The sequence below is a fragment of the Anolis sagrei genome, chromosome 1 (genome assembly GCF_037176765.1).
Source record: "Anolis sagrei isolate rAnoSag1 chromosome 1, rAnoSag1.mat, whole genome shotgun sequence".
NCBI classification, from domain to species: domain Eukaryota; kingdom Metazoa; phylum Chordata; class Lepidosauria; order Squamata; family Dactyloidae; genus Anolis; species Anolis sagrei.
Window position 1 is genome coordinate 17,197,004 of NC_090021.1, and position 21,398 is coordinate 17,218,401.

The following is a 21,398-nucleotide window of genomic DNA, read 5'->3' on the forward strand; positions in this document are numbered from 1 at the left end:
CTCTCCCTGGATTCGAACCTGTGACCTATTGGTCTTCAGTCCTGCTGGCACAGGGGTTTAACCCACTGCGTCACTGGGGGCTCCAATTGGTAGATTATTAGTGAGAGATTCATTTCATGTCAAAAGCATTGCATAAAATAGTTTATCTAAAAGTGATAAAATAAAGTGATCATAAGTCACTTGTTTTAAACCAAAAACTGGCAACAGTGACCGCATTGTCCATAGCTTTAAATGATTCTTCCCCTGTGCATGAGGCTCAAGCATACAGATGTGGAGTTGTTTGTTCTGCTCCACAGTCACATAAGGTGGAGGATTCTTCTAGGTAGAGCCATTTTACCAGGTTGTCTTTTGATCTGCCAACTCAGCTTCTGAGTCTGTTCAGGGACTTCCAAGTTGCCCATTTTTGGTTTGCTCCTGGAGGAAGACCCTTGGAGGGGGCATCCAATTGGGATTTCCTGGTTTAGCTGCCCAGAGGGAGACTCTTGCTGTTGCTGGGGAAACATTAAGAGGAGTGGTGGTTCTCATGAAACTTTTTCTTGATTTAAGTTTACTGGGAGGAGGCTGATAGCCATATAGTGGGCGGCTTTCATGGTGCTCAACCTTATTTCTCTTGCAATTGGCAGCACCTCTGCATCACACATCAGGAGGGGCAATGCCAGCTAGCTTAGAGTATATCAACAAGTTAAGGTTTAAGACATCCCGTGATTATTCTACATGTCTCATTTACTGCTATATTCACTTGCTTTGCATAGGCCAGGGCTGATGTTCTTATTAATTTTGTATCTGAACCCCATGCGCTATTAGTAAGTTTCTGCAGGATGTTATTGTGAGCAGCTACTTTGTGTTTGTTCGCACAGTGTTTCCTAATGTTAACATTCGGTCTAAGGTGATGCCCAGATATTTAGGGTGGGAACATTGTTCATGCTCTTGGCCTTCCCAAATAAGAGAAATTCATGAATTAGTAGATTTTGGTTTTAAGTTGAAATATGATTGCATTATTGTTTAAAGGGAGTAGATTAAAGAAGAACAATAACAATTAGATAATTAATGGGAAGATTTGTGTTTTTAAAATAGTTGTGTAGCTGTGCAGTCTTGGTAGCTGTACATATCTGAAATGTCTGTTAGTGTACTTTGTATTTTTGTTTCTCTTGAATATATATATATATATATATATATATATATATATCCATCATATTCCTTAGCCAGAATAGCCAGTGGCAAAAAATAATGGGGACTGTAATGCAGCAATACCAAGAGGTCCACGAGCAGCCCTTCTCTGCTTACTAAGGACATGCTTCTTCTCTTTGGAATGACTGGGTGTGTATGCTCCTTTATAGCCCTATCTGTCTGTTTTTCTGCTCGGTGGGCGTCAGCTTATCAGCTGACATATCAATTATTTATTTATCCATAAAACATGGCATATTTTTTCAACATGACTCCATAGTACTCTCTCCGATTGCTTAAAAATATTCCCTCCTGAGACTTCCTACCTGTCTGGGATCCAGGGAGCTACAAGACATGTTGATGACTACACTGTTGTCTGCTGCGGTGATATTAACCCTGTTTCCTCCTTGGCACCAAATGAAGAAAGGAACAGGTTGTAATACATGCGGATACTAACATGCCAACCCAATTATCTATTGTGTATCTCAGTTGTCAGAGACGAAAGAGACTGCAAAAACAGTAGGGGGGAATTGAGAGGGAGGAGGGAAATATTGTCTCAGAACAAGGCCATGCAGATTCCCGTTGCCATTCTCCATCAAACAGCTCCACCTAGAGATCATTGGACATGTGTTTTAAAAATTAAAATTAGTCGATCTAGTAGTTCAGTCACCTTTAGAGTGAATATTTTGCACATTGAAGTCATATGTATACACCCAGGTGAATTCTGGATTTTTTTCCTATTGAACTATTGGGCTTCTTATAGCTTATGTTAGCTAATAGACTTAATAATATTTTTCACCAAAACCGACTGCTCACAAATGCTCACAAACATGAACAGGGATAGTTCATGTTTAATCCTAGAATCAGGCATCCAATCCTGAGACCAGCATAAGTAGTCATGTACATACTATTGCTGGCCTAATTGACTGTCTCTTTGTTTTAATAGCATGTAATAATCAGCAAGCATGCTGGGCTTCATGGTCGATTGAAATAAAGAGAGAAAGCATTTGGAAACAAAACAAAGATGCGTATCAAAGCCGTATGTGCGTGTCAAAGCTGGGGATGTGCCGTTTTGTCTTAGCTTGAGAAATTTCCATTAAAAAAAAGATTAAAATTCCCAGAAGAGCTTTTTAGGAATGTCAGATAATAAAACCCTTACTCACACCTCACAACCTCAGAGGATGCCTGCCATAGATGCAGGTGAAACGTCAGGAGAGAATGCTTCTGGAACATGCCCATAAAGCCCGAAAACCTTACAGCAACCCAGTGATTCCAGCCATGAAAGCTTTCGACAACACAAAAACCCTTCATTAATATTTGATTAACATTTGATTGTGATGTTGAAAAGAACACTGTTGGTGCAGATCCTACAGATGTGAAAATGGATTGATGAAGTGGAACGTAAAACTAGATCTATGAGTTAGTGAACGCTGACCATGTAAGAGGAGAAATTGGGTTTGTATTGGTTTTATTGATTTTATGGTTATAATGCATGAATTGTTGTTAACTGTGAATTGATGTAATTTTGTGTATGATTGTTTTATGATGGAGGCATCAAATTGTGCCTTTGCCTTTGTAAGCCGCCCTGAGTCCCCTTCGGGGTGAGAAGGGCGGGGTAAAAGAACCCCAAATAAATAAATAAAATAAATAAATGCAACCAGATGATTAGCTCATTCCCATTTATACGAACAATTAAATACTTTGCATGTATTAATGGATTTCAACTGTTTTTTAAAAAATACTGTTTATTGCATTGTCAAAGGCTTTCATGGCTGGAATCACTAAGTTCTTGTGGGTTTTTTCGGGCTATATGGCCATGTTCTAGAGGCATTTCTCCTGACGTTTCGCCTGCATCTATGGCAAGCATCCTCAGAGGTGAGGTCTGTTGGAACTGGGAAAAGGGGTTTATATATCTGTGGAATGACCAGGGTGAGACAAAGGACTTTTGTCAGTTGGGCTAGGTGTGAATATTTCAACTGACCACTTTGATTAGCATACAATGGGCTGACTGTGCCTGGAGCAAACTCTTTTTGAAAGGTAATTAGATGTCCCTGCCTGTTTCCTCTCTGCTGTTTTTGCTGTTGCAATTTTAGAATTTTTTAATACTGGTACCCAGATCTTGTTCATTTTCATGGTTCCCTCCTTTCTGTTGAAATTGTCCACGTTTGTGTATTTCAATGGCTTTTCTGTGTAGTCTGACATGGTGGTTGTCACCTCTGCAGGAGTCTACCGTGTTCCATGCAGCTGTGGACAAGTCTACATAGGGACCACCAAACGCAGCGCCCAGACACGCATCAAGGAACTTGAAAGGCACTGCAAACTACTCCAACCAGAGAAATCAGCCATAGCAGAGCACCTGATGAACCAACCTGGACACAGCATTTTATTTGAGAACACAAAAATGCTGGACCACTCTCACAACCACCACGTCAGAGTACACAGAGAAGTGTGATCCAATACAACAACCAGCATAGTGATCTTGTTTGCTGTGTACTAATCTTGTTGTGTTTCTAATAATAATAATAATAATAATAATAATAATAATAATAATTTCACGCTAAACTTGATGTCACTGTTTTTTTAAAGAATGCAATAAAATATTGCTGTATAGACATGAATCTTCTCACCCGGGACTACCAGCCAACATGCCCTTATCCAGTACACTTCTTTCAACAACCATCTCAAGTCCAACCTACCTGCCATATTCTGTCAGGATTCTATGGTGTTTGACAATGCTATGTTCTTTTCACACTACACATAGGCAGAGGACAATTTGTATTTGTCATCCCGCTCCAAATATGTAGTATTCTGGTAATCCATGGGGTTCAACAGGGCTAGCCAATATTTCTTCCTTATTTGTATGTTATGCCATTTCAATGGCATAAAAATCCATACTCCGAGAATGTATATGCTTGTTTTTGAAATTGTGTGCCTTCAGGTTGTTTACAGTTTATGGTGACTGCTAATATGTAATTTTTTCTAGCATGAAAATTGTGTGGTTTCAGAAATGCATAAATTAAAACATAAAGATGTGTAGTATTGGTAGAGTGTCACTTTTGGAGGTTCCTGTGCTGACCGGATGAAGGAGTGATATGAAAGTGCTTCTTGCAGTGTGCCGAGATGTGAGTGGGCATGATTGATGATTGTCTTGTATATATTGTGTAAATAATAAAGATAAGTGTCGCTTTCTAGTGAAAGCTGAAGGAGTCCGGTGTCTTCACCACTTCGTCCTTTCAAGTAGAACTTGGAAAGTTGAACCAGCTGAGATAAGGAAGGTGATTCATCTCTATTTCCAACAGTGACACTATCAGAGATTTCTTGGCAAGATTTGTTCAGAAGGGCTCTGCTTACTCAGTGGGTTTTCATGGCCAAGTGCAGATTTCAATCTTGGATTCCAGTGTTGTAGTCCAATGCTCGAACCAATACGCCACATTGGTTTTCATGTATATGGTAACAGCATAGAGAGCACAGTCATGGTATCAAGAGAATTCAAGAATTTATTGAGGTAGATTTGTAGAACTTACTTTTTTGAACTACAACTCTCAGAACCCAACTCCCACCCACCCCCCACCCCAGCCAACATGGCTTGTAATTCAAATAAGCAACTTTTCCAATGCTTGAGTTTGAAGTTCACAACCAATGTATATTATTGTGGGTGTTATAGCACTTAGAGTTGTGTATTATCTGGAAGGACACAGAGAACTACATAAGAAAAGATATCCTTCACTTCTAGCAATGCACCCGCATCCCTGATTTGAGCATTGGACCACAACTCTGAAGAACAAGGTTTGAATACCCATTTAGCCATGAAAACCCACTGGGTGACACTGGGCAAGTCATATACTTGTAGCCTTAGAAAACTCCATGACAGCATCACTTTAGGAATGAAAATTCATTCCTGACAACTAGTCTTAATTTGTTGCTTCCACTCTGCTAGAAGGAATGGTTTAAGAAGATCATCCCATTCCACCCTCTTTTTGAACATATTTCCACAGCCGTAAGGGTTAGAAACATGAATTTCTAGACTTTTTCAGAAGACTCCAGAATTTTGATCTCATAAATCCCAGTCGGGGAGAAAGGCAGGATATGAATCAAGTAAATCAATAAGACCCAGGTGGCTTACCACATTAGATTTCCTGATTGCATTTGCGTATTCCTGACAAAAATCCTTTCCCTGAGAGAAGTACAGCAAATAAATTAAAGACTAAATTATTTTATACAAAATGATCTGTATTCTTGGCAAAAACACAGCTTTTCTACTAACATAATTGCTGCTAATCAGCCTCACAGAACAAAAATTAGAGCTTCTTTGATGTATTGTATTCTGTTTTCCCCACATTGCTTAGGGCTGTTTCCTTCTTGCCAACAATAGACTAACACAGCTCCACCCTATTCTGTGATTCAGAGCCACAGGGTGCTCTCTTGGCAAATGGCCACGCCTCAAGTTCTAGTTCTTTGCTTTAGATCTGCAAAAGGATATTGCCTGTAACAAAATATTGCCGTGCATTTTAATAAATGCGGCTAGTTTGGGGATGGTCCCTGATAAGCAGGCCCTCTTTCAGCATGGTTCCACAGTTGTGAAAAGGCTTGGTGATGAAGTTTCAGCAGAAACACCTTTTCCCCACAGTAACTCTTCCAAGATTGAATTTTCCTTCCTAGGGGTTGATTTCATTTCACTTCCTGTTCATAGAATCATAGAATCATAGAGTTGGAAGAGACCTCATGGGCCATCCAGTCCAACCCCCTGCCAAGAAGCAGGAATATTGCATTCAAATCACCCCTGACAAATGGCCATCCAGCCTCTGCTTAAAAGCTTCCAAAGAAGGAGCCTCCACCACACTCCGGGGCAGAGAGTTCCACTGTTGAACGGCTCTCACAGTCAGGAAGTTCTTCCTCATGTTCACATGGAATCTCCTCTCTTGTAGTTTGAAGCCACTGTTCCGCGTCCTAGTCTCCAAGGAAGCAGAAAACAAGCTTGCTCCCTCCTCCCTGTGGCTTCCTCTCACATATTTATACATGGCTATCATATCTCCTCTCAGCCTTCTCTTCTTCAGGCTAAACATGCCCAGTTCCCTAAGCCGCTCCTCATAGGGCTTGTTCTCCAGACCCTTGATCATTTTAGTCGCCCTCCTCTGGACACATTCCAGCTTGTCAATATCTCTCTTGAATTGTGGTGCCCAGAATTGGACACAGTATTCCAGATGTAGTCTAACCAAAGCAGAATAGAGGGGTAGCATTACTTCCTTAAATCTAGACACTATGCTCCTATTGATGCAGGCCAAAATCCCATTGGCTTTTTTTGCTGCCACATCACATTGTTGGCTCATGTTTAACTTGTTGTCCACGAGGACTCCAAGATCTTTTTCACACGTACTGCTCTCGAGCCAGGCATCCCCCATTCTGTATCTTTGCATTTCATTTTTTCTGCCAAAGTGGAGTATCTTGCATTTGTCACTGTTGAACTTCATTTTGTTAGTTTTGGCCCATCTCTCTAATCTGTCAAGATCGTTTTGAATTCTGCTCCTGTCCTCTGGACTATTGGCTATCCCTCCCAATTTGGTGTCATCTGCAAACTTGATGATCATGCCTTCTAGCCCTTCATCTAAGTCATTAATAAAGATGTTGAACAGGACCGGGCCCAGGACGGAGCCCTGCGGCACTCCGCTCGTCACTTCTTTCCAAGATGAAGAGGAAGCATTAGTGAGCACTCTCTGTGTTCGTCCACTTAACCAATTACAGATCCACCTCACCGTAGTTTTGCCTAGCCCACATTGGCCTAGTTTCCTTGCCAGAAGGTCATGGGGGACCTTGTCGAAGGCCTTACTGAAATCCAGGTACGCTACATCCACGGCATTCCCCGCATCTACCCAGCTTGTAGCTCTATCGAAGAAAGAGATCAGATTAGTCTGGCATGACTTGTTTTTGATAAATCCATGTTGACTATTAGCGATGACTGCATTTGTTTCTAAGTGTTTGCAGACCGCTTCCTTAACAATCTTTTCCAGAATCTTGCCCGGTATCGACGTGAGGCTGACCGGACGGTAGTTGTTTGGGTCGTCCTTTTTTCCCTTCTTGAAGATTGGGACCACATTGGCCCTCCTCCAATCTGCTGGAACTTCTCCCGTTCTCCAAGAACTCTCAAAGATGGTTGCCAATGGTTCCGAAATGACTTCCGCTAGTTCCTTCAGTACTCTTGGGTGTAGTTGATCTGGCCCTGGGGACTTGAACTCATTAAGAGCGGCCAGGTATTCCTGGACGACTTCTTTCCCAATTTGGGGTTGGATGTCCTCCAATCCCTCATCCACTCCATCTTGCTGAGGTTGAAGACTCTCTTTTTGTGAGAAGACCGAGGCAAAGAAGGCATTAAGTAGTTCTGCCTTTTCCCTGTCCCCTGTCAGCATTGCCCCATCTTCTCCTCGAAGAGGTCCTATCGCCTCCTTGTTTTTCCTTTTTCTACAAGAGCAATGTTGTCTCAGCTTCAGCAACCATTGGCCCATGGTTCAAGAGAAGTGGTGCCTCCTTCTATCAGTTGGGAAATAGGAACCTACTGCTGAGACTAGAGGTCATCCCTGAATCTATTTCAATAGCAAGCCATCCACTCCACATGCAAAAAATCCTGGGCTCAGCCCCTAATATCACCTGTACAAAACTGTAGAGGGCTACTACGAATCATTGTAGCCAACACCAGTCTAAAATCATCAGTCATTTAATCTGGTACAAAGAGCTTTCTGTGTATTCACCTGGCCTTGTTATTACAGGGAGTGATATCCTGGAAAATCTCTCAGGCTTTAGGGCAACGATTAGGAATTTACAGTACACCATTAATTATGTTGGCTGTAGCTAATGATAGCTGCAGTCCCATGTCTGGAGCTTCCTGAGATCATATTTTTAGAACATACACGCTCACATATATCATGAGTGGTACAAGAAAGAAAGCAATTATACTTACTTTCAAAGTTTATGAATTTCTCATGTATTCTAAATATGAACACAAAATACAGATTTGCACATATCTGCAACAAATGAAGTTATGTAGCATACTTGCTGAAGTATTGATTGGATCAAATTTCATTTTTGTCATGGATTGACAAGGGGCCTGAAGTCATGGTCCCAACAGATGTCCTCCAGGGAAGGGAAATGTGAAGACCAACAAAGGTGCATGGAGCTAACCGCTCCTGAAAACACAAGATTATTGGGATGACTAGAAGCTGCAGAGAGGGAAACAGATGATGGTTCAATTCTGGTCTGAAGAAGGTGGACCTGTCCTCAGTCTACAAGAGCAATGCACAGCTAAAGCATGGGCAAAGGTGAAGGAGTAAACTAAAAGAAGGAACTCCTTGTAGGGGAAACCTGAAGAACATGCACCTCAGCTCTGGAAGAGGCCTCAATCACTCAGCAATATAAGCCTCACTTGCAATCCAGCACAGCTGTTGGGAACACATCTCCATCAAGCTCTTTTCCTCGCCAACTAATCTATGTAGTCTGAAACCTTGCTATGTCTCATCTGCTGGTGTTTGACCTTGGCCTCTACGTGCCTCTGCCTCCTAGAATCACCCTGTTTGTTTTTTGTTCTGAATTCCACAGCTTAGATAGACCAGGGATAGCAACTGCAGGGAGGCCATCCCCCCTCCCAAAGCGAGCATATCAAAATACCTATATTTGCCCATGTACTTCCCAAAATAGGTGAGTTCAAGATATGCATTTGGAGATTGGGGTTCAGGGCTTAATGGGTTAGTATGTTTGCACATCTGTGTAGCTTCTGGCACTGTTTTGGAATAAATACCACTCTAAAATAATTGGTGCTGCAAGCCCTAGAATGGGACTCAAAACTGTTAGCTGCTGTAAAGTCAGCCTCAACTCTATGACTGAACCTCATGACATTGTCTTATTAACAGCCTTGTTGATGTCTTGCAAACTCAAGGCTTCCTAAATTCAGTCAATCTAACTGTAGTCTGAACGCCTTATGCCTTCCACATTATCTAACATCATCTTTTCTAAAAAGACATGTCATCTCATGATACGCTCAAAGTACAATATCCCCTGTAGTCATTTTAGTTTCTAGGGAGAGATCAGGTTTGATTTGCTTTATTGGATCCTTTAATTTGTCAGCCCTCTCTGCTTAAACATAGGTAATAATACTGACCGTATGGGGTTATTGTACGGGTTACTATGGTAATATACTCAAAATGCCCCGAACACTAAGAAAGCGCTGTTAAAATGCTATTAGTTATTATTCTAAATGTTTGGTTTCTCCATGACTGTGACCCAAACAAGTGTACCTTTAAATGAATAATTTTCAGCAAAATACACAGGTGCTTCATTACTGGCTAAAATATGGATTATTAAAGGACTTCCATCTCACTTTCAGTTCCTTCGCTATATGATTTTGCATCTCTGTTATGTTGCAAGATATTTCAAAGTCATTTAGTACAGCCTGACGCAGAAAATCCACAAAAACAGGATTCCATCCCCTATTGCTATTAAAGAATTTGGTTCTACTTTTAGCACCCAACATTCAAGAATGAAGAAAGCACATACTGAGGATGCAGTGGAAAAAGCAAAATCAATACTGGGTACAAAATCCAGTGTTAAGAATATCAGTTTAAACTCAGTGCAAGTTTCTGTCACTCACTAGTCAAAGACCAATGATATACTATCTGAGGCCAAAGGGATAGCTGAATAAAATTTCCAGTAATCAATACTAGTTTCAGTGCCAAGAATAATTCCTTGCCCACTAAGAGCTTGGAAATGTTGCCCGTTTTTATATTTCTACTTTCTGAATCTCCCAGCAATCATGGACGGTTGTGGGAGCCATCAGCCACACAAGCAATTTTCCAGTTTATTTATTTATTTTATGCATTTCTACCCCACCCTTCTCCCCCCGAACAAAATTAACTATATTCAGTGAAAATTGCAAAAACAGTAAAGAAAAATAATTTTAATGCAAATTGCATTGCAGATCCAAGTTGCAGAAACTGATCTTACCTTGATGCATCAGATGGATTATCTTCATGCAGAATTTTAACATTTTACAACACAAGAGAGCACACACTGACTGTGGCTTAAATCCAAGGAAACTTTCAACATTATTACCTGACAAGTTTGGTTTGAGCGAACGCTCGCTATAAACAGTGCAGCAGGAATGAGCTCTTTGGCAACTCTCTTCGAGCACACAATAACATTTAAGATTAATGAGTTAAAGAACAGCCAAACAAAGGCCAATGTTTAGCACTTCGTGCAGAAAAATGAATGAAAATAATGCCTATTTCACACTCCCATTTATTTTAAAGCCACATCTTTTTTGTAGTGTAAAAGAAATTACCCAGAAAACTGCACAGTCCAAAAGTTTTCAGGCAATTAAACAACATGGACTCGAAAGTTCTGGGTTTAAAATCCCTCCTGAGACACGAAACTGATTTGGTGGCTGTCTTTGCACCGAAAATCTTTATTTTTTATTAAGATGAAATAGGAAGATTTCCATGTTATGTTCTCATGAGCTGCTTGAAGGGATGAATAACTCAAGACAATAATTCATCCAAAAGAGTTTTCATTCTATCTTTCACGTTCCTTACAAACGTGAAAGTGACTTCAGGTTACCTGTTGACTTATGGCAGCTTCATAAATTTGATAATTTTTATAGGCAAGGAATAATGCAGAGATTGTCTTCCTTTAAAATATAGCTCGGCAGCCCCCATCCAAATACTAATCTTGTTTATCTCCTTAGTTAAGACAGAACCTGGTAACTTCAGAGTACTGGGGCTGCTTATATATTGGCCACTAGCCAATTTCAGTTTTTAAAATAGAAAATGCTACATATCCTGGTTACTAAACATTCAAATACTTAGTTTCTTTCCTGTCATAAGTAACAACCATATTTTACAATTTGCAGGGGAATTATTGCTGATATCTATATTCTCTTAAACATTAAGGCGTGATTGGATTTTTCCTTGCTGCAACCAGGGATGAAATTGATTAATCAATTGAAATTGATTAACTTTTAAATGGAAGTGCCCAGCACAAATAGCTAAACAGAACTTTTAAGTCACCAGATTCTATCTGTGAACTAAGGAACTTGGCAAAACCATCTTTGAATATTCCTTGTGTAAGAAAGTTTTATGAAATTCATGGGGCACCCATAAATAAACAGGTGACTTGAAGGCACATATATACATACAATATGAAATGGTAATGGTTCCTGATTTTTTATATGATGTTTTGTCTTCTTGGTCTGCATGCAAATAATTTTTGAAGCAAACAACATGCAAGTAGTTTTTTATTACATTGTTCACATACACCGGGCTTCAACCAGAATGGGTAAAATGACTTAATTACAGGAATCAAATGTCAACATTATGAGTTTGGTCTTCTTCCTTTTCTGCTCCTTCTTTGTATAGCTCAGGTTGGTCCACAAAATATAATACTGAGGGCCTATCAACACATTGGGCCTCATTGCAATGAAATCATGAGGAATTGTTGGTGTCTAGTTTGCAAATCCAGTCTTCTTATCAGAGGTCTTATGCACTTACCTATGATGCTCTCAAATAGTGTTTTGATCAGGCCTCGCCTCTTATGGGTGCTTCAAATACAACCTTCTGGGGAGAAGATGAGGTCTGTAGCTCACTCTTTGACCACTCATGAGTCACACCTTGAACAAAGTCAACTCTGCTAAGGACTTCAGTATAATCTTACCAAACCATCTGCCAAAGTCAGTTTTGTTAATTTGCAGTAGCATTTGAACCATGCTTGGCAAATTAGTGAAGCTTGCCAAGAGTGCATATTGAGGAAATAGTGTACTTACATCTCATTTACTTTGTCTTCAGGACCCTGAACTTGGCCAGTAACCGTCCCTTCTCTGGAATTTCTAATCCAGCCAACCACTCCCACTTTCCTAGCCTTCTCCTCTGTGTACTGGTTTAGAAAACAAACAAAACAAGAGATCCACAAAATTTACTCAGTCCCCAAAGCCAGTGCCCAAATACTTCTTATAACTCAGCCTCACTCACATCCAATGGACTCGCATTCAATACATATATTCATTTACCCCAGTTTTTTTCTGTCAATTCTGCCCCTGGCAGTGGAAATGACCACTTCCTCAATGTGGATTGGGATGGGAAAGAATAAAATATTTTCCCTGCATCTGCCAACTTTTTATTGTATTCTGTGCTATTTATTGCAAATAAAGGTAGGATGCTTTTCTTTTAAAAATAAAACTGTATAAATATCTAACATCTTTTAAAACAGGGACAAAAGCAATTCATACATAAAACTGGTATAGCAACACATTGTATGTGTAAATATTGAAACAGATCTCTGGCTACTGGTCTGTTTTCAGGCAGAATTCAAAGTGCTGATTTTAATCTATAAATACAACAAAGCTTGGGTCCAGGTGGTCTCCCTATACAAATCTGCTCAAGTTTTAGGATCTGCAGGGGATGGTTTTCTGTCAGTCCCAACCATTTCACACTCATGTTTGGTGAGGACATGGGGAAGAGCATTCTCCATGGTCGCTTCCAGGCTGTGGAAACCCACTGAACTGATATCATTTATTTGACAGGTAATGGCTTTTTTATTCAGAGAGGGTTCTGAAATTCAAATTACGTATCAGCAGTATGAGTAAAGTGGTATGCTGTATTTCTTATATTTGATTAGTAGGTATAATTTAAATGTGTTGTAACCACAAGAGCTTTTAATAATACTGTTTTATTCTTTTAAGACTTTTGTCAAGTAAGATTTTAACTCAATCTTCCTTTTCTCTCTCTCTCTTGAGTTACTTTGAAATTGCCGCACTTCTTGAAAGTAGGCTTCCAGGAAGTAAAACAAATTCTAACTGAAGTGAGTCCAGATGACAATCCCAAGTTCCAAATACTGTAGTTGTGTGATAGCGAAGTTCTTACAACTCAAGGTGAGGTTCTCATTTGTAAAAACTTGTCAGGATTCTTCCTTGTACATTTCTTTCACTATGATGCTTTTAAAATACAAGTATACAGACAATCCCCAAGTTATGAACAAGATCTGTTCTGTAAGCTTGTTCTTAAGTTGAATTTGTTTTTAAGGGGCACGGGTACATTTTTAAGTGTAACTCCAGCCAAAATATATACTATTTAGCTTTGGGTAGTATAGGGAAGGGTTAACACACCTGCGGCTTTTGTTTTGCTCTCTGTGACTGTTCAGAGATTTCACCTCTTTCCTGTGAGAACTGGATTTTGAAAAATGCAGCTTATTGTGGAAACAAAGATTGGTGATAAGGCTTCAGTTGAGACCACTTTCCCCCATGATAACTCTTCCAGGAGTGAATTTCCCTTGGGGGTGTGTGTGTAGATTTCTCTCACTTCCTGTTGTCTCAGCCCATTCTTAACTAGGAGTAGTTTGTAAGTCAGATATTTGAAGCTCAGGGACTGCCAATATATAGAGTGGGAAGGGCTACTTTAGGCCCTGAAGGATTTGCATTGCATTACATTTCCAAAAGGATTTTAAAATATTGGTCTTCTTCAAATAGCAGTTTGGGATCCTCTTTGAAACAGTTAATGATAAAAAGAGCTTGTCATGTAACATGAAAAGTTCTATACAATAGATCACTGCTTCTCAAACCGTGGGACCCCAACCCCAAATGGGGTCCCCATGGCTCAATGTTGGGGGTCACAAAAAATTGGCATTAGTAAAAGGTTTCTGAATGCCTCCCATTTACACAAACCTGTTCGCAACAACATGCAGTGTTTATAGTAGACACTGCAGAAAATGCTTCAGCTGTACTACACAAAAAGGAAAATCAATCTGTTTAGGAAGCCTTGCAAATATGGGTTTGTTATCAGCAAATATCTGGTTTGTATACCTGTTTTATACACTTATATACCTGGGGTCACATAAAAATTTCTCAGGCAGAAATGGGTGATGAGTAGGAAAAGTTCAAGAAGCCCTGCAACAGACAGAGCCAGCATAGGGACCATCACACCTTAGTAAATCAACATATCAATGTTTTGTTGTTTTCCCCCCTTTTGTGTTCTGTTCTATTCCAATACACTGAGAAAACAAGGGCTTCCAATAAACCAGAGTTTCCCAAAGATCCATAATCGGAAATTATAGCTACCAGATTCAGAACAAGAAGCACCTTCAACCAGTCTAAAATGAGTTTGTTATATTGGTTTGTTCTCAATCACAGCTTTCCAGTTTGTATAAAATGGGAAACTAAAGAATTCTGGGTTCGCTGGAAGCATGCTAAGGAAGAGAAAGGAAAGGACTAGGGCTTAGTATATTATTTATTTATATTATTTATTCAGAAAGTGTCCTGAGTGGCAACTACAAGAATCTCCCATCCAAATGCCATGGCCAAGTGGCATATAACTGCATGGAATAATCTGCAACTTGCAGTTCAAAAACACTTGCCTATGCTCTGGAAGGGGCTACATGTACAGATACAAGCCTGATTCATGCCTCGGCTCATTAAGCTAAGATAGAACCTTCTGAATCACAAAGTCCAAAGTTCCAATAAGGACAAGGAATAAGTTACATGGCTCCTTGGATTCCATTGAAAAGAGCAAACTGAACCTAGCTTAGCTCACCATGCCATTTTTGGCTCCCATCTCAGAAGCAGTCTCCCCCATGTATCCCACCGAACATCGTGATGTACTGAAGGAGCCTAGGTGAGGTCAGAGCTGCATATAGCCTAGTAGTAAGGGGGAAATCAATCTCTTATGATAACCTCCTAAATCTCTGATAGATCTCTGAATTCTTGTTTCTATCATAAAATACCAAAAATAGGAGGTTATGTAATTTCTGGTACTCAAACTAGGATTCAAATGCTATTCCAAATTATTTCTCAGTTATCTACTATATCACAAATATCACTAAAATCAGCAGACACAACTTCATCTAGAGACACATATGCCATGCTCAGAAGACAAGCAATTTAAATAATAGCGGTCTGCATTGTTTTCAAGGAGGTATTTTCACAATCACATAGTTTCTTATTTTTATTTACAGTAGAACCTGATTTTATGAATTAATTGATGAAAAAGTATCTTGCAAAATAAAGGTTAGAAAACTGGATCTTTACAAATCACAGAAGCAATGGTATATTCAGAAAGAAAAATGTTATGTTTATTTATTTTTCAGTGATACAGCACATTCATTTATTTACAGTATTTGTATACCGCTTTTCTCACCCCGAGGGTGAATTTTTCTTTCAACTGACTGGTTAAGTCCTTTGGGCTTTTACTGTTGCTAAAGGTTGAGAACGTATTTTTTTTACTTCAGAGAATTCACCATCTTCTTTGTAGCCAGATCTCATATAATGTCCAGAAACAAGAGCTGTACCACATCACTTATTTTTGAGCCTTCAGCCATTGGAGAGTGACATCTAATGTATTAATGTACTAAGGCTTTTGAATGGGATGATCCAGGAACACCTGTGTTGTAAATGTTCTCAAGCCCCATTTACACTGGTATATCATGCAGTCTGAAGCTGCATGATATGGTAAGTGTAGACGACAATGCAAAATAACTACACTGAACTACATTATATGAGTTTACACCAGTGATCCCCAACCTTTTTTCTTGACCAGGGACCACATGACCAGGGTCCACTCTCCAACGTTAGTACCAAAAGGGTTATGAATCAGTTTTTGGTCAACTTTAGATTCAGTTTGGTGAATTGGGATGGTCATTCAGAAAATTGCATTGGATAGACCACATCAGCTCTAGTTTCTGATACAGAACATATGCCATCCAGTAGTTGCCATCTGCTTGCTCACAGAAAACCGTATTTAATAATCTAGAGTTGATGTGGTAGTAGTAATCTTTCGTGGGTAGTCAGCCTCTCCCCTCCCGACAACCCCATTGCCTCAGCACTATAAGAGGATTTCACAAGATCAGCTGCTGTTATTGCTGCATGGTTTCGAGGCAACGGTGTACCGGTAGTAATAGTGAGGCCACTGATCATATTTTCATTCTTGCAGACCACAGGTTGGGAACCACTGGTCTACGCTGACCATATCATGCAATTTAAAACTATATTATATGCCAGTGTAGATGGGGCCTCTGTTTTGAAATCAGTAGCAGACTGGGAGATAGCATCTCATGAACACTAAGGTGGTGAATAGTTCTCACAAAGAAGTGGGTCCAAGACTGTTTGACCAAGACGTCTCCTAGAGGAGAGCCAATCACAGAGGTTGAATTCTTGGCAAATGTCATTGTTTTTGTTTCATTTTGTCATTTCCACGGTCCAATGTTGAGGCAAAATGCAACAGAACATCTTTTTTTTTTCTTTAGTTGTGAAATTGTTGGTTTCCTGGTTGCAAAATCCTCTGCCAACGCTGCTGCTGTCTCACCTTTTCCTAACCTTTCAACAATTTCTATTTTGCTTTGGAAAGGAAGTACAATTTCCTTACATTCTTAGTCATTGTTAAAAATGATGTGTTGTTCGTACATGTCCATCATGGCTGAATATAAGCCGCTGAAATATCACAGGTGCAAAGTTATAAATGCATGTGATCTGAGTATACTTAATAGATGCATATGTACCTCGTGTTTGCTCTCCATATGACTGAGTGAGAAGGCTCACAAGCTTGGCTATTTCTGCAACTAGGGTTCATAAAATCAAGGTTCTACTTCACTGTAGAAAAGGATCTCAAGACATACACCACAGACACATAATACTTAACTGTCATGATTAGTATTGAAAATTTCATGCTGCAGACTCCTTGAATCTCTGTACAGACATTTTATTTCCTAAAATAGGATACAGTAGTGCTGCAAAACCAATGCACTTCATGTTGCCTTACCATTCTGAAACATACACCTAGAAAAGAACAAAAAATTAAACTGATAAATATTATTAGCTCACATCAGTGAAGCAACATTAAGGAAACATAAAAATCCCACCCATGGGAGAAAAGTGGGATAATATAAATACATTATTATTATTTTGTTTATTATTCATTCATTCATTGAAACATTTAAAATTGCCCTTGAACCTAACCAATACCAGTACAAATGCAGCTAAAAAATGAAATAAAAATGAAAAATGTCCTCCTCCCCCCCTTTTGTTTGCATTTGTTATGACTGTAGTTTATTCTGTTTGGTGTAGTTTGATTATGTAGAATGTTTTATTATCCCGTATGTGATGTGTTTTTTAAACATAAAAACATGTTTAATAAAGATAACAAAAAAAACAAAATGAAAAATCCACACCCTTTCATATATTTATACATGGCTATCATGTCTCAATCTTGGCTTCTGCAGGCAAAACAGACCCATCTCTTTAAGATGGAGAACAATGGCTTCAAACTACAAGAAAGGAGATTCCATCTGAACATGAGGAAGAACTTCCTGACTGTGAGAGATGTTCAGCAGTGGAACTCTCTGCCCCGGAGTGTGGTGGAGGCTCCTTCTTTGGAGGTTTTTAAACAGAGGCTAGATGGCCACCTGTCAGGGGTGCTTTGAATGCAATATTCCTGCTTCTTGGCAGAATGGGGTTGGACTGGATGGCCCATGAGGTCTCTTCCAACTCTATGATTCTATGATGCTCCTCATAGGGCATGGTATCCAGACCTCTGATCATTTTAGCCGCCCTCCTCTGGACACCCTCCAGCTTGTCAATATCTCTTTTGAACTGTGGTGCCCACAATTGGACACAGTATTCCAGGTGAGGTCTAACCAAAACAGAATACAAAGGCACAACGATGTCTCTCGATATATACCTTATATTACTTTTGATGCAGCCCAAAATCCCATTGGCTTTTTAGCTGCTGCATCACACTGTTGGTTCATGTTCCACAAAGACACCAGAATCTTTCTCACATGGACTGTTGTCGAGCCAGGCATCAACCATCCTCTATCTTTGCATTTCATTTTCTTAGTTTTGGCCCAGCTCTGTAATCTGTTACAGTCATTTTGAATTCTGATCCTGTCCTCTAGACGACTGGCTATCCCTCCTAATTTGGTGTCATCTGCAAACTTGATAAGCACACCCTCTAAACCAGTGGTTCTCAACCTGGGATCCCCAGATGTTTTTGGCCTTCAACTCCCAGAAATCCCAACAGCTGCTAAACTGGCTGGGATTTCTGGGAGTTGTAGGCCAAAACACCTGGGGATCCACAGGTTGAGAACCACTGCTGTAGATCTTAGAAAACAATACTAACATCGTGCTATGCTCTTAATATAATATATTATATATGCATATAGTATTGATACTATTATAATGTAATACAATGGGGCGAGAATAGTATGCGCAAGCGCAGTAGCACTTCTAGGCATCTCCCCATGCTAGGCAGAGGATCTCCGCGCATGCGCGTTGAGGTCACCTTCTCCAGACCCTTCTACCCTCATAATGTCTCTATTTCTCCTCACTTTTTGGCCTCCCCGCCTCTTTCGGCCTTTTCCTCCGTGCCGCTCACCTTGTACCCGGCCGAGGATCTCATAATCCACTGACTTGAGAACCGAGGACATGGCGGGACCGGGGAAGCGTCCGCCCTGCGGTGGGGAACAGGACAATGAACGAGGAAAGCGGAGGGACGCTGAGAATGGACCCGGATGTGGGAGGCGGCGACGGAAGCTCGCGAGGGTCATACTTGCCGAGAAAGCGACTGCCCATCATCTCCAGCTTCCCAGGCTGAATCCCTCCATAGAGCATAAAGGGGGGGGGGGGGGGGGGCCTCTTGGAGGGGAGGGATGGGGAGAGTTCAGCCACAAGTCCTCCTTTTCCTTGAAGTTGGGAGGGAAGGAAGTATCTCCCCAAGGCCTTTCAGAGTTAGATAGGAGCATAGTGTCTAGATCTAGGGAAGTAATGCTACCCCTCTATTCTGTTTTGGTTAGACCACACCTGGAATATTGTGTCCAATTCTGGGCACCACAATTCAAGAGAGATATTGACAAGCTGGAATGTGTCCAGAGGAGGGCGACTAAAATGATCAAGGGTCTGGAGAACAAGCCCTATGAGGAGCGGCTTAGGGAGCTGGGGATGTTTAGCCTGAAGAAGAGAAGGCTGAGAGGGGATATGATAGCCATGTATAAATATGCGAGAGGAAGCCACAGGGAGGAGGGAGCAAGCTTGTTTTCTGCTTCCCTGGAGACTAGGACGCGGAACAATGGCTTCAAACTACAAGAGAGGAGATTCCATCTGAACATGAGGAAGAACTTCCTGACTGTGAGAGCCGTTCAGCAGTGGAACTCTCTGCCCCGGAGTGTGGTGGAGGCTCCTTCTTTGGAAGCTTTTAAACAGAGGCTGGATGGCCATCTGTCAGGGGTGGTTTGAATGCAATATTCCTGCTTCTTGGCAGGGGGTTGGACTGGATGGCCCATGAGGTCTCTTCCAACTCTTTGATTCTATGATTCTATGATTCTACCATGTGCACTTCTACCCCTCTACTTATACTGTACAGGCAAGCAATTATATAGAGTTTAGATGGCAATTAGAAAGAAGATGAGTCAAGCATCTATAACAGTGCTTCTCAACCTTCCTAATGCTGTGACCCCTTAATACAGTTCCTTATGCTGTTGTGACCCCCCGACCATAATATTATTTTTGTTGCTACTGGTGGGGTTTGGGGGGGGGGTTGATTTTGAGTTTGGGAATTTTTGTCCTTGAGTTTGGGAATTGTATTTCACCTACATCCAGAGAGCACTGTGGACTCAAACATTGATGGATCTGGACCAAACTATGCCCACATGCCAACACTGGTGAAACTTGGGGAAAATAGACTTGACATGTGGGAGTTGTAGTTGCTGGGATTTATTGTTCACCTCCAATCAAAGAGCATTCTGAACTCCAGTAACAATGGAATTGAATCAAGCTTGGCACACAGCGTTCCCATGCCCAACAGAAAATACTGGAAGGGTTTAGTGGACATTGACCTTGAGTTTGGGAGTTGTAGTTCACCTACATCCAGAGAGCACTGTGGAATCAAACAATGATGGTTCTGGACCAAACTTGGCACAAACACTCAATATGCCCACATGTCAACCCTGGTGGAATTTGGGGAAAATAGACTTGACATTTGGGAGTTGTAGCTGCTGGGATTTAAAGTTCACCTACAATCAAAGAGCACTCTGAAGCCCACCAATGGTAGAATTGGGCCAAACTTCCCACACAGAGACCCTCATGACCAACAGAAAATACTGTGTTTTCTGATGGTCTTCAGCGACCCCTCTGACACCCCCTCGTGACCCCCCTAGGGGTCCCGACCCCCAGGTTGAAAAACACTGATCTATAATATTGTAGTATAGTACAATATAATAATATATAATCCTAATAAAGTGCTTTTCTAATAATATAATATATTGTAAAAAGGTAAAGGTTGTCCCCTGACATTAAGTCCAGTCATGTCTGACTGCAGTGTGGTGCTAATCTCCATTTCTAAGCGGAAGAGCCAGCATTGCCCATAGACACCTCCAAGGTCATGTGGCCGGCATGACTGCATGGAGCGCCACTAACTTCCCTCTGGAACAGTACCTATTGATATACTCACATTTGCATGTTTTGAAACTGCTATGTTGGCAGAAGCTAGGGCTGACAGCGGAAGCTCATGCCGCTCCCCGAAATCGAACCTGTGACCTTTCGGTCAACAAGCTCAGTAGCTCAGTACTTTAACCCACTGCGCCACCAGGGGCTCCATAATATATTGTATATACATATAATATTGATATTAATATTGGAATCTCAGTGTGTATGCCGGAGTTTTTAAGTTTGGCTTTGAGCCCATCGTTAAATCTCTTTTCCTGCCCACCAACACTCTGAGAACTGGGAAGCCCTGGCCCTTGAGCGCACCAGCTGGAGGTCAACTGTGACCAGCAGTGCTGTAGAATTTGAAGATGCATGAATGGAGGGCGAAAGAGAGAAACGTGCCAAGAGGAAGGTACATCAAGCCAACCCTGACCGAGACCGCCTTCCACCTGGAAACCAATGCCCTCACTGCGGGAGAAGATGCAGATCAAGAAAAGGGCATCTAAAAAACCAATGCTATTTCGATACTGCATTAATAGGAGGATTGTGTCTTCTATCAGGAAAAGCAATACTCCCATTCTATTCTGCATTGGTCAGTAGTGACCTGGAATACTGGTTTCTGGGCAGCACGATTTCTGCAAAGACCATTGTAAATACTGTATGTTGTTGCTAACAGATTTGTGTAAATGGGTGGCATTCAGAGGCCTGTTGTTGTTGAATTTTTCGTGACCCCAACATTAAGCTAAGGGGATCCAATTTGGGGTTGGTGACCCACAGTTTAAGAAGCAATGCAATAAAG

At 40.9% G+C, this 21,398-nt stretch overlaps 1 protein-coding gene across 2 annotated transcripts in view; it reads right to left on the bottom strand.

Annotated features, from left to right (window-relative positions):
• Positions 1–18,708, bottom strand: part of ACYP2 (acylphosphatase 2) — a 94,710-nt gene extending 76,002 nt beyond the window's left edge. The window contains exons 1-3 of one of the 2 annotated variants that reach the window (XM_060754561.2): positions 18,555–18,708; positions 16,941–16,957; positions 11,963–12,072 (exon numbers count right to left, since the gene is read on the bottom strand). In XM_060754561.2, coding sequence (XP_060610544.2) covers positions 11,963–12,072; positions 16,941–16,957; positions 18,555–18,606 — 179 coding nt within the window. In that variant the 5' untranslated portion in view covers positions 18,607–18,708. The remainder of the gene's footprint in view (positions 1–11,962; positions 12,073–16,940; positions 16,958–18,554) is intronic. The other variant, XM_067462947.1, reaches the window with a different exon arrangement.
• Between the last annotated feature and the right edge of the window lie 2,690 nt (positions 18,709–21,398).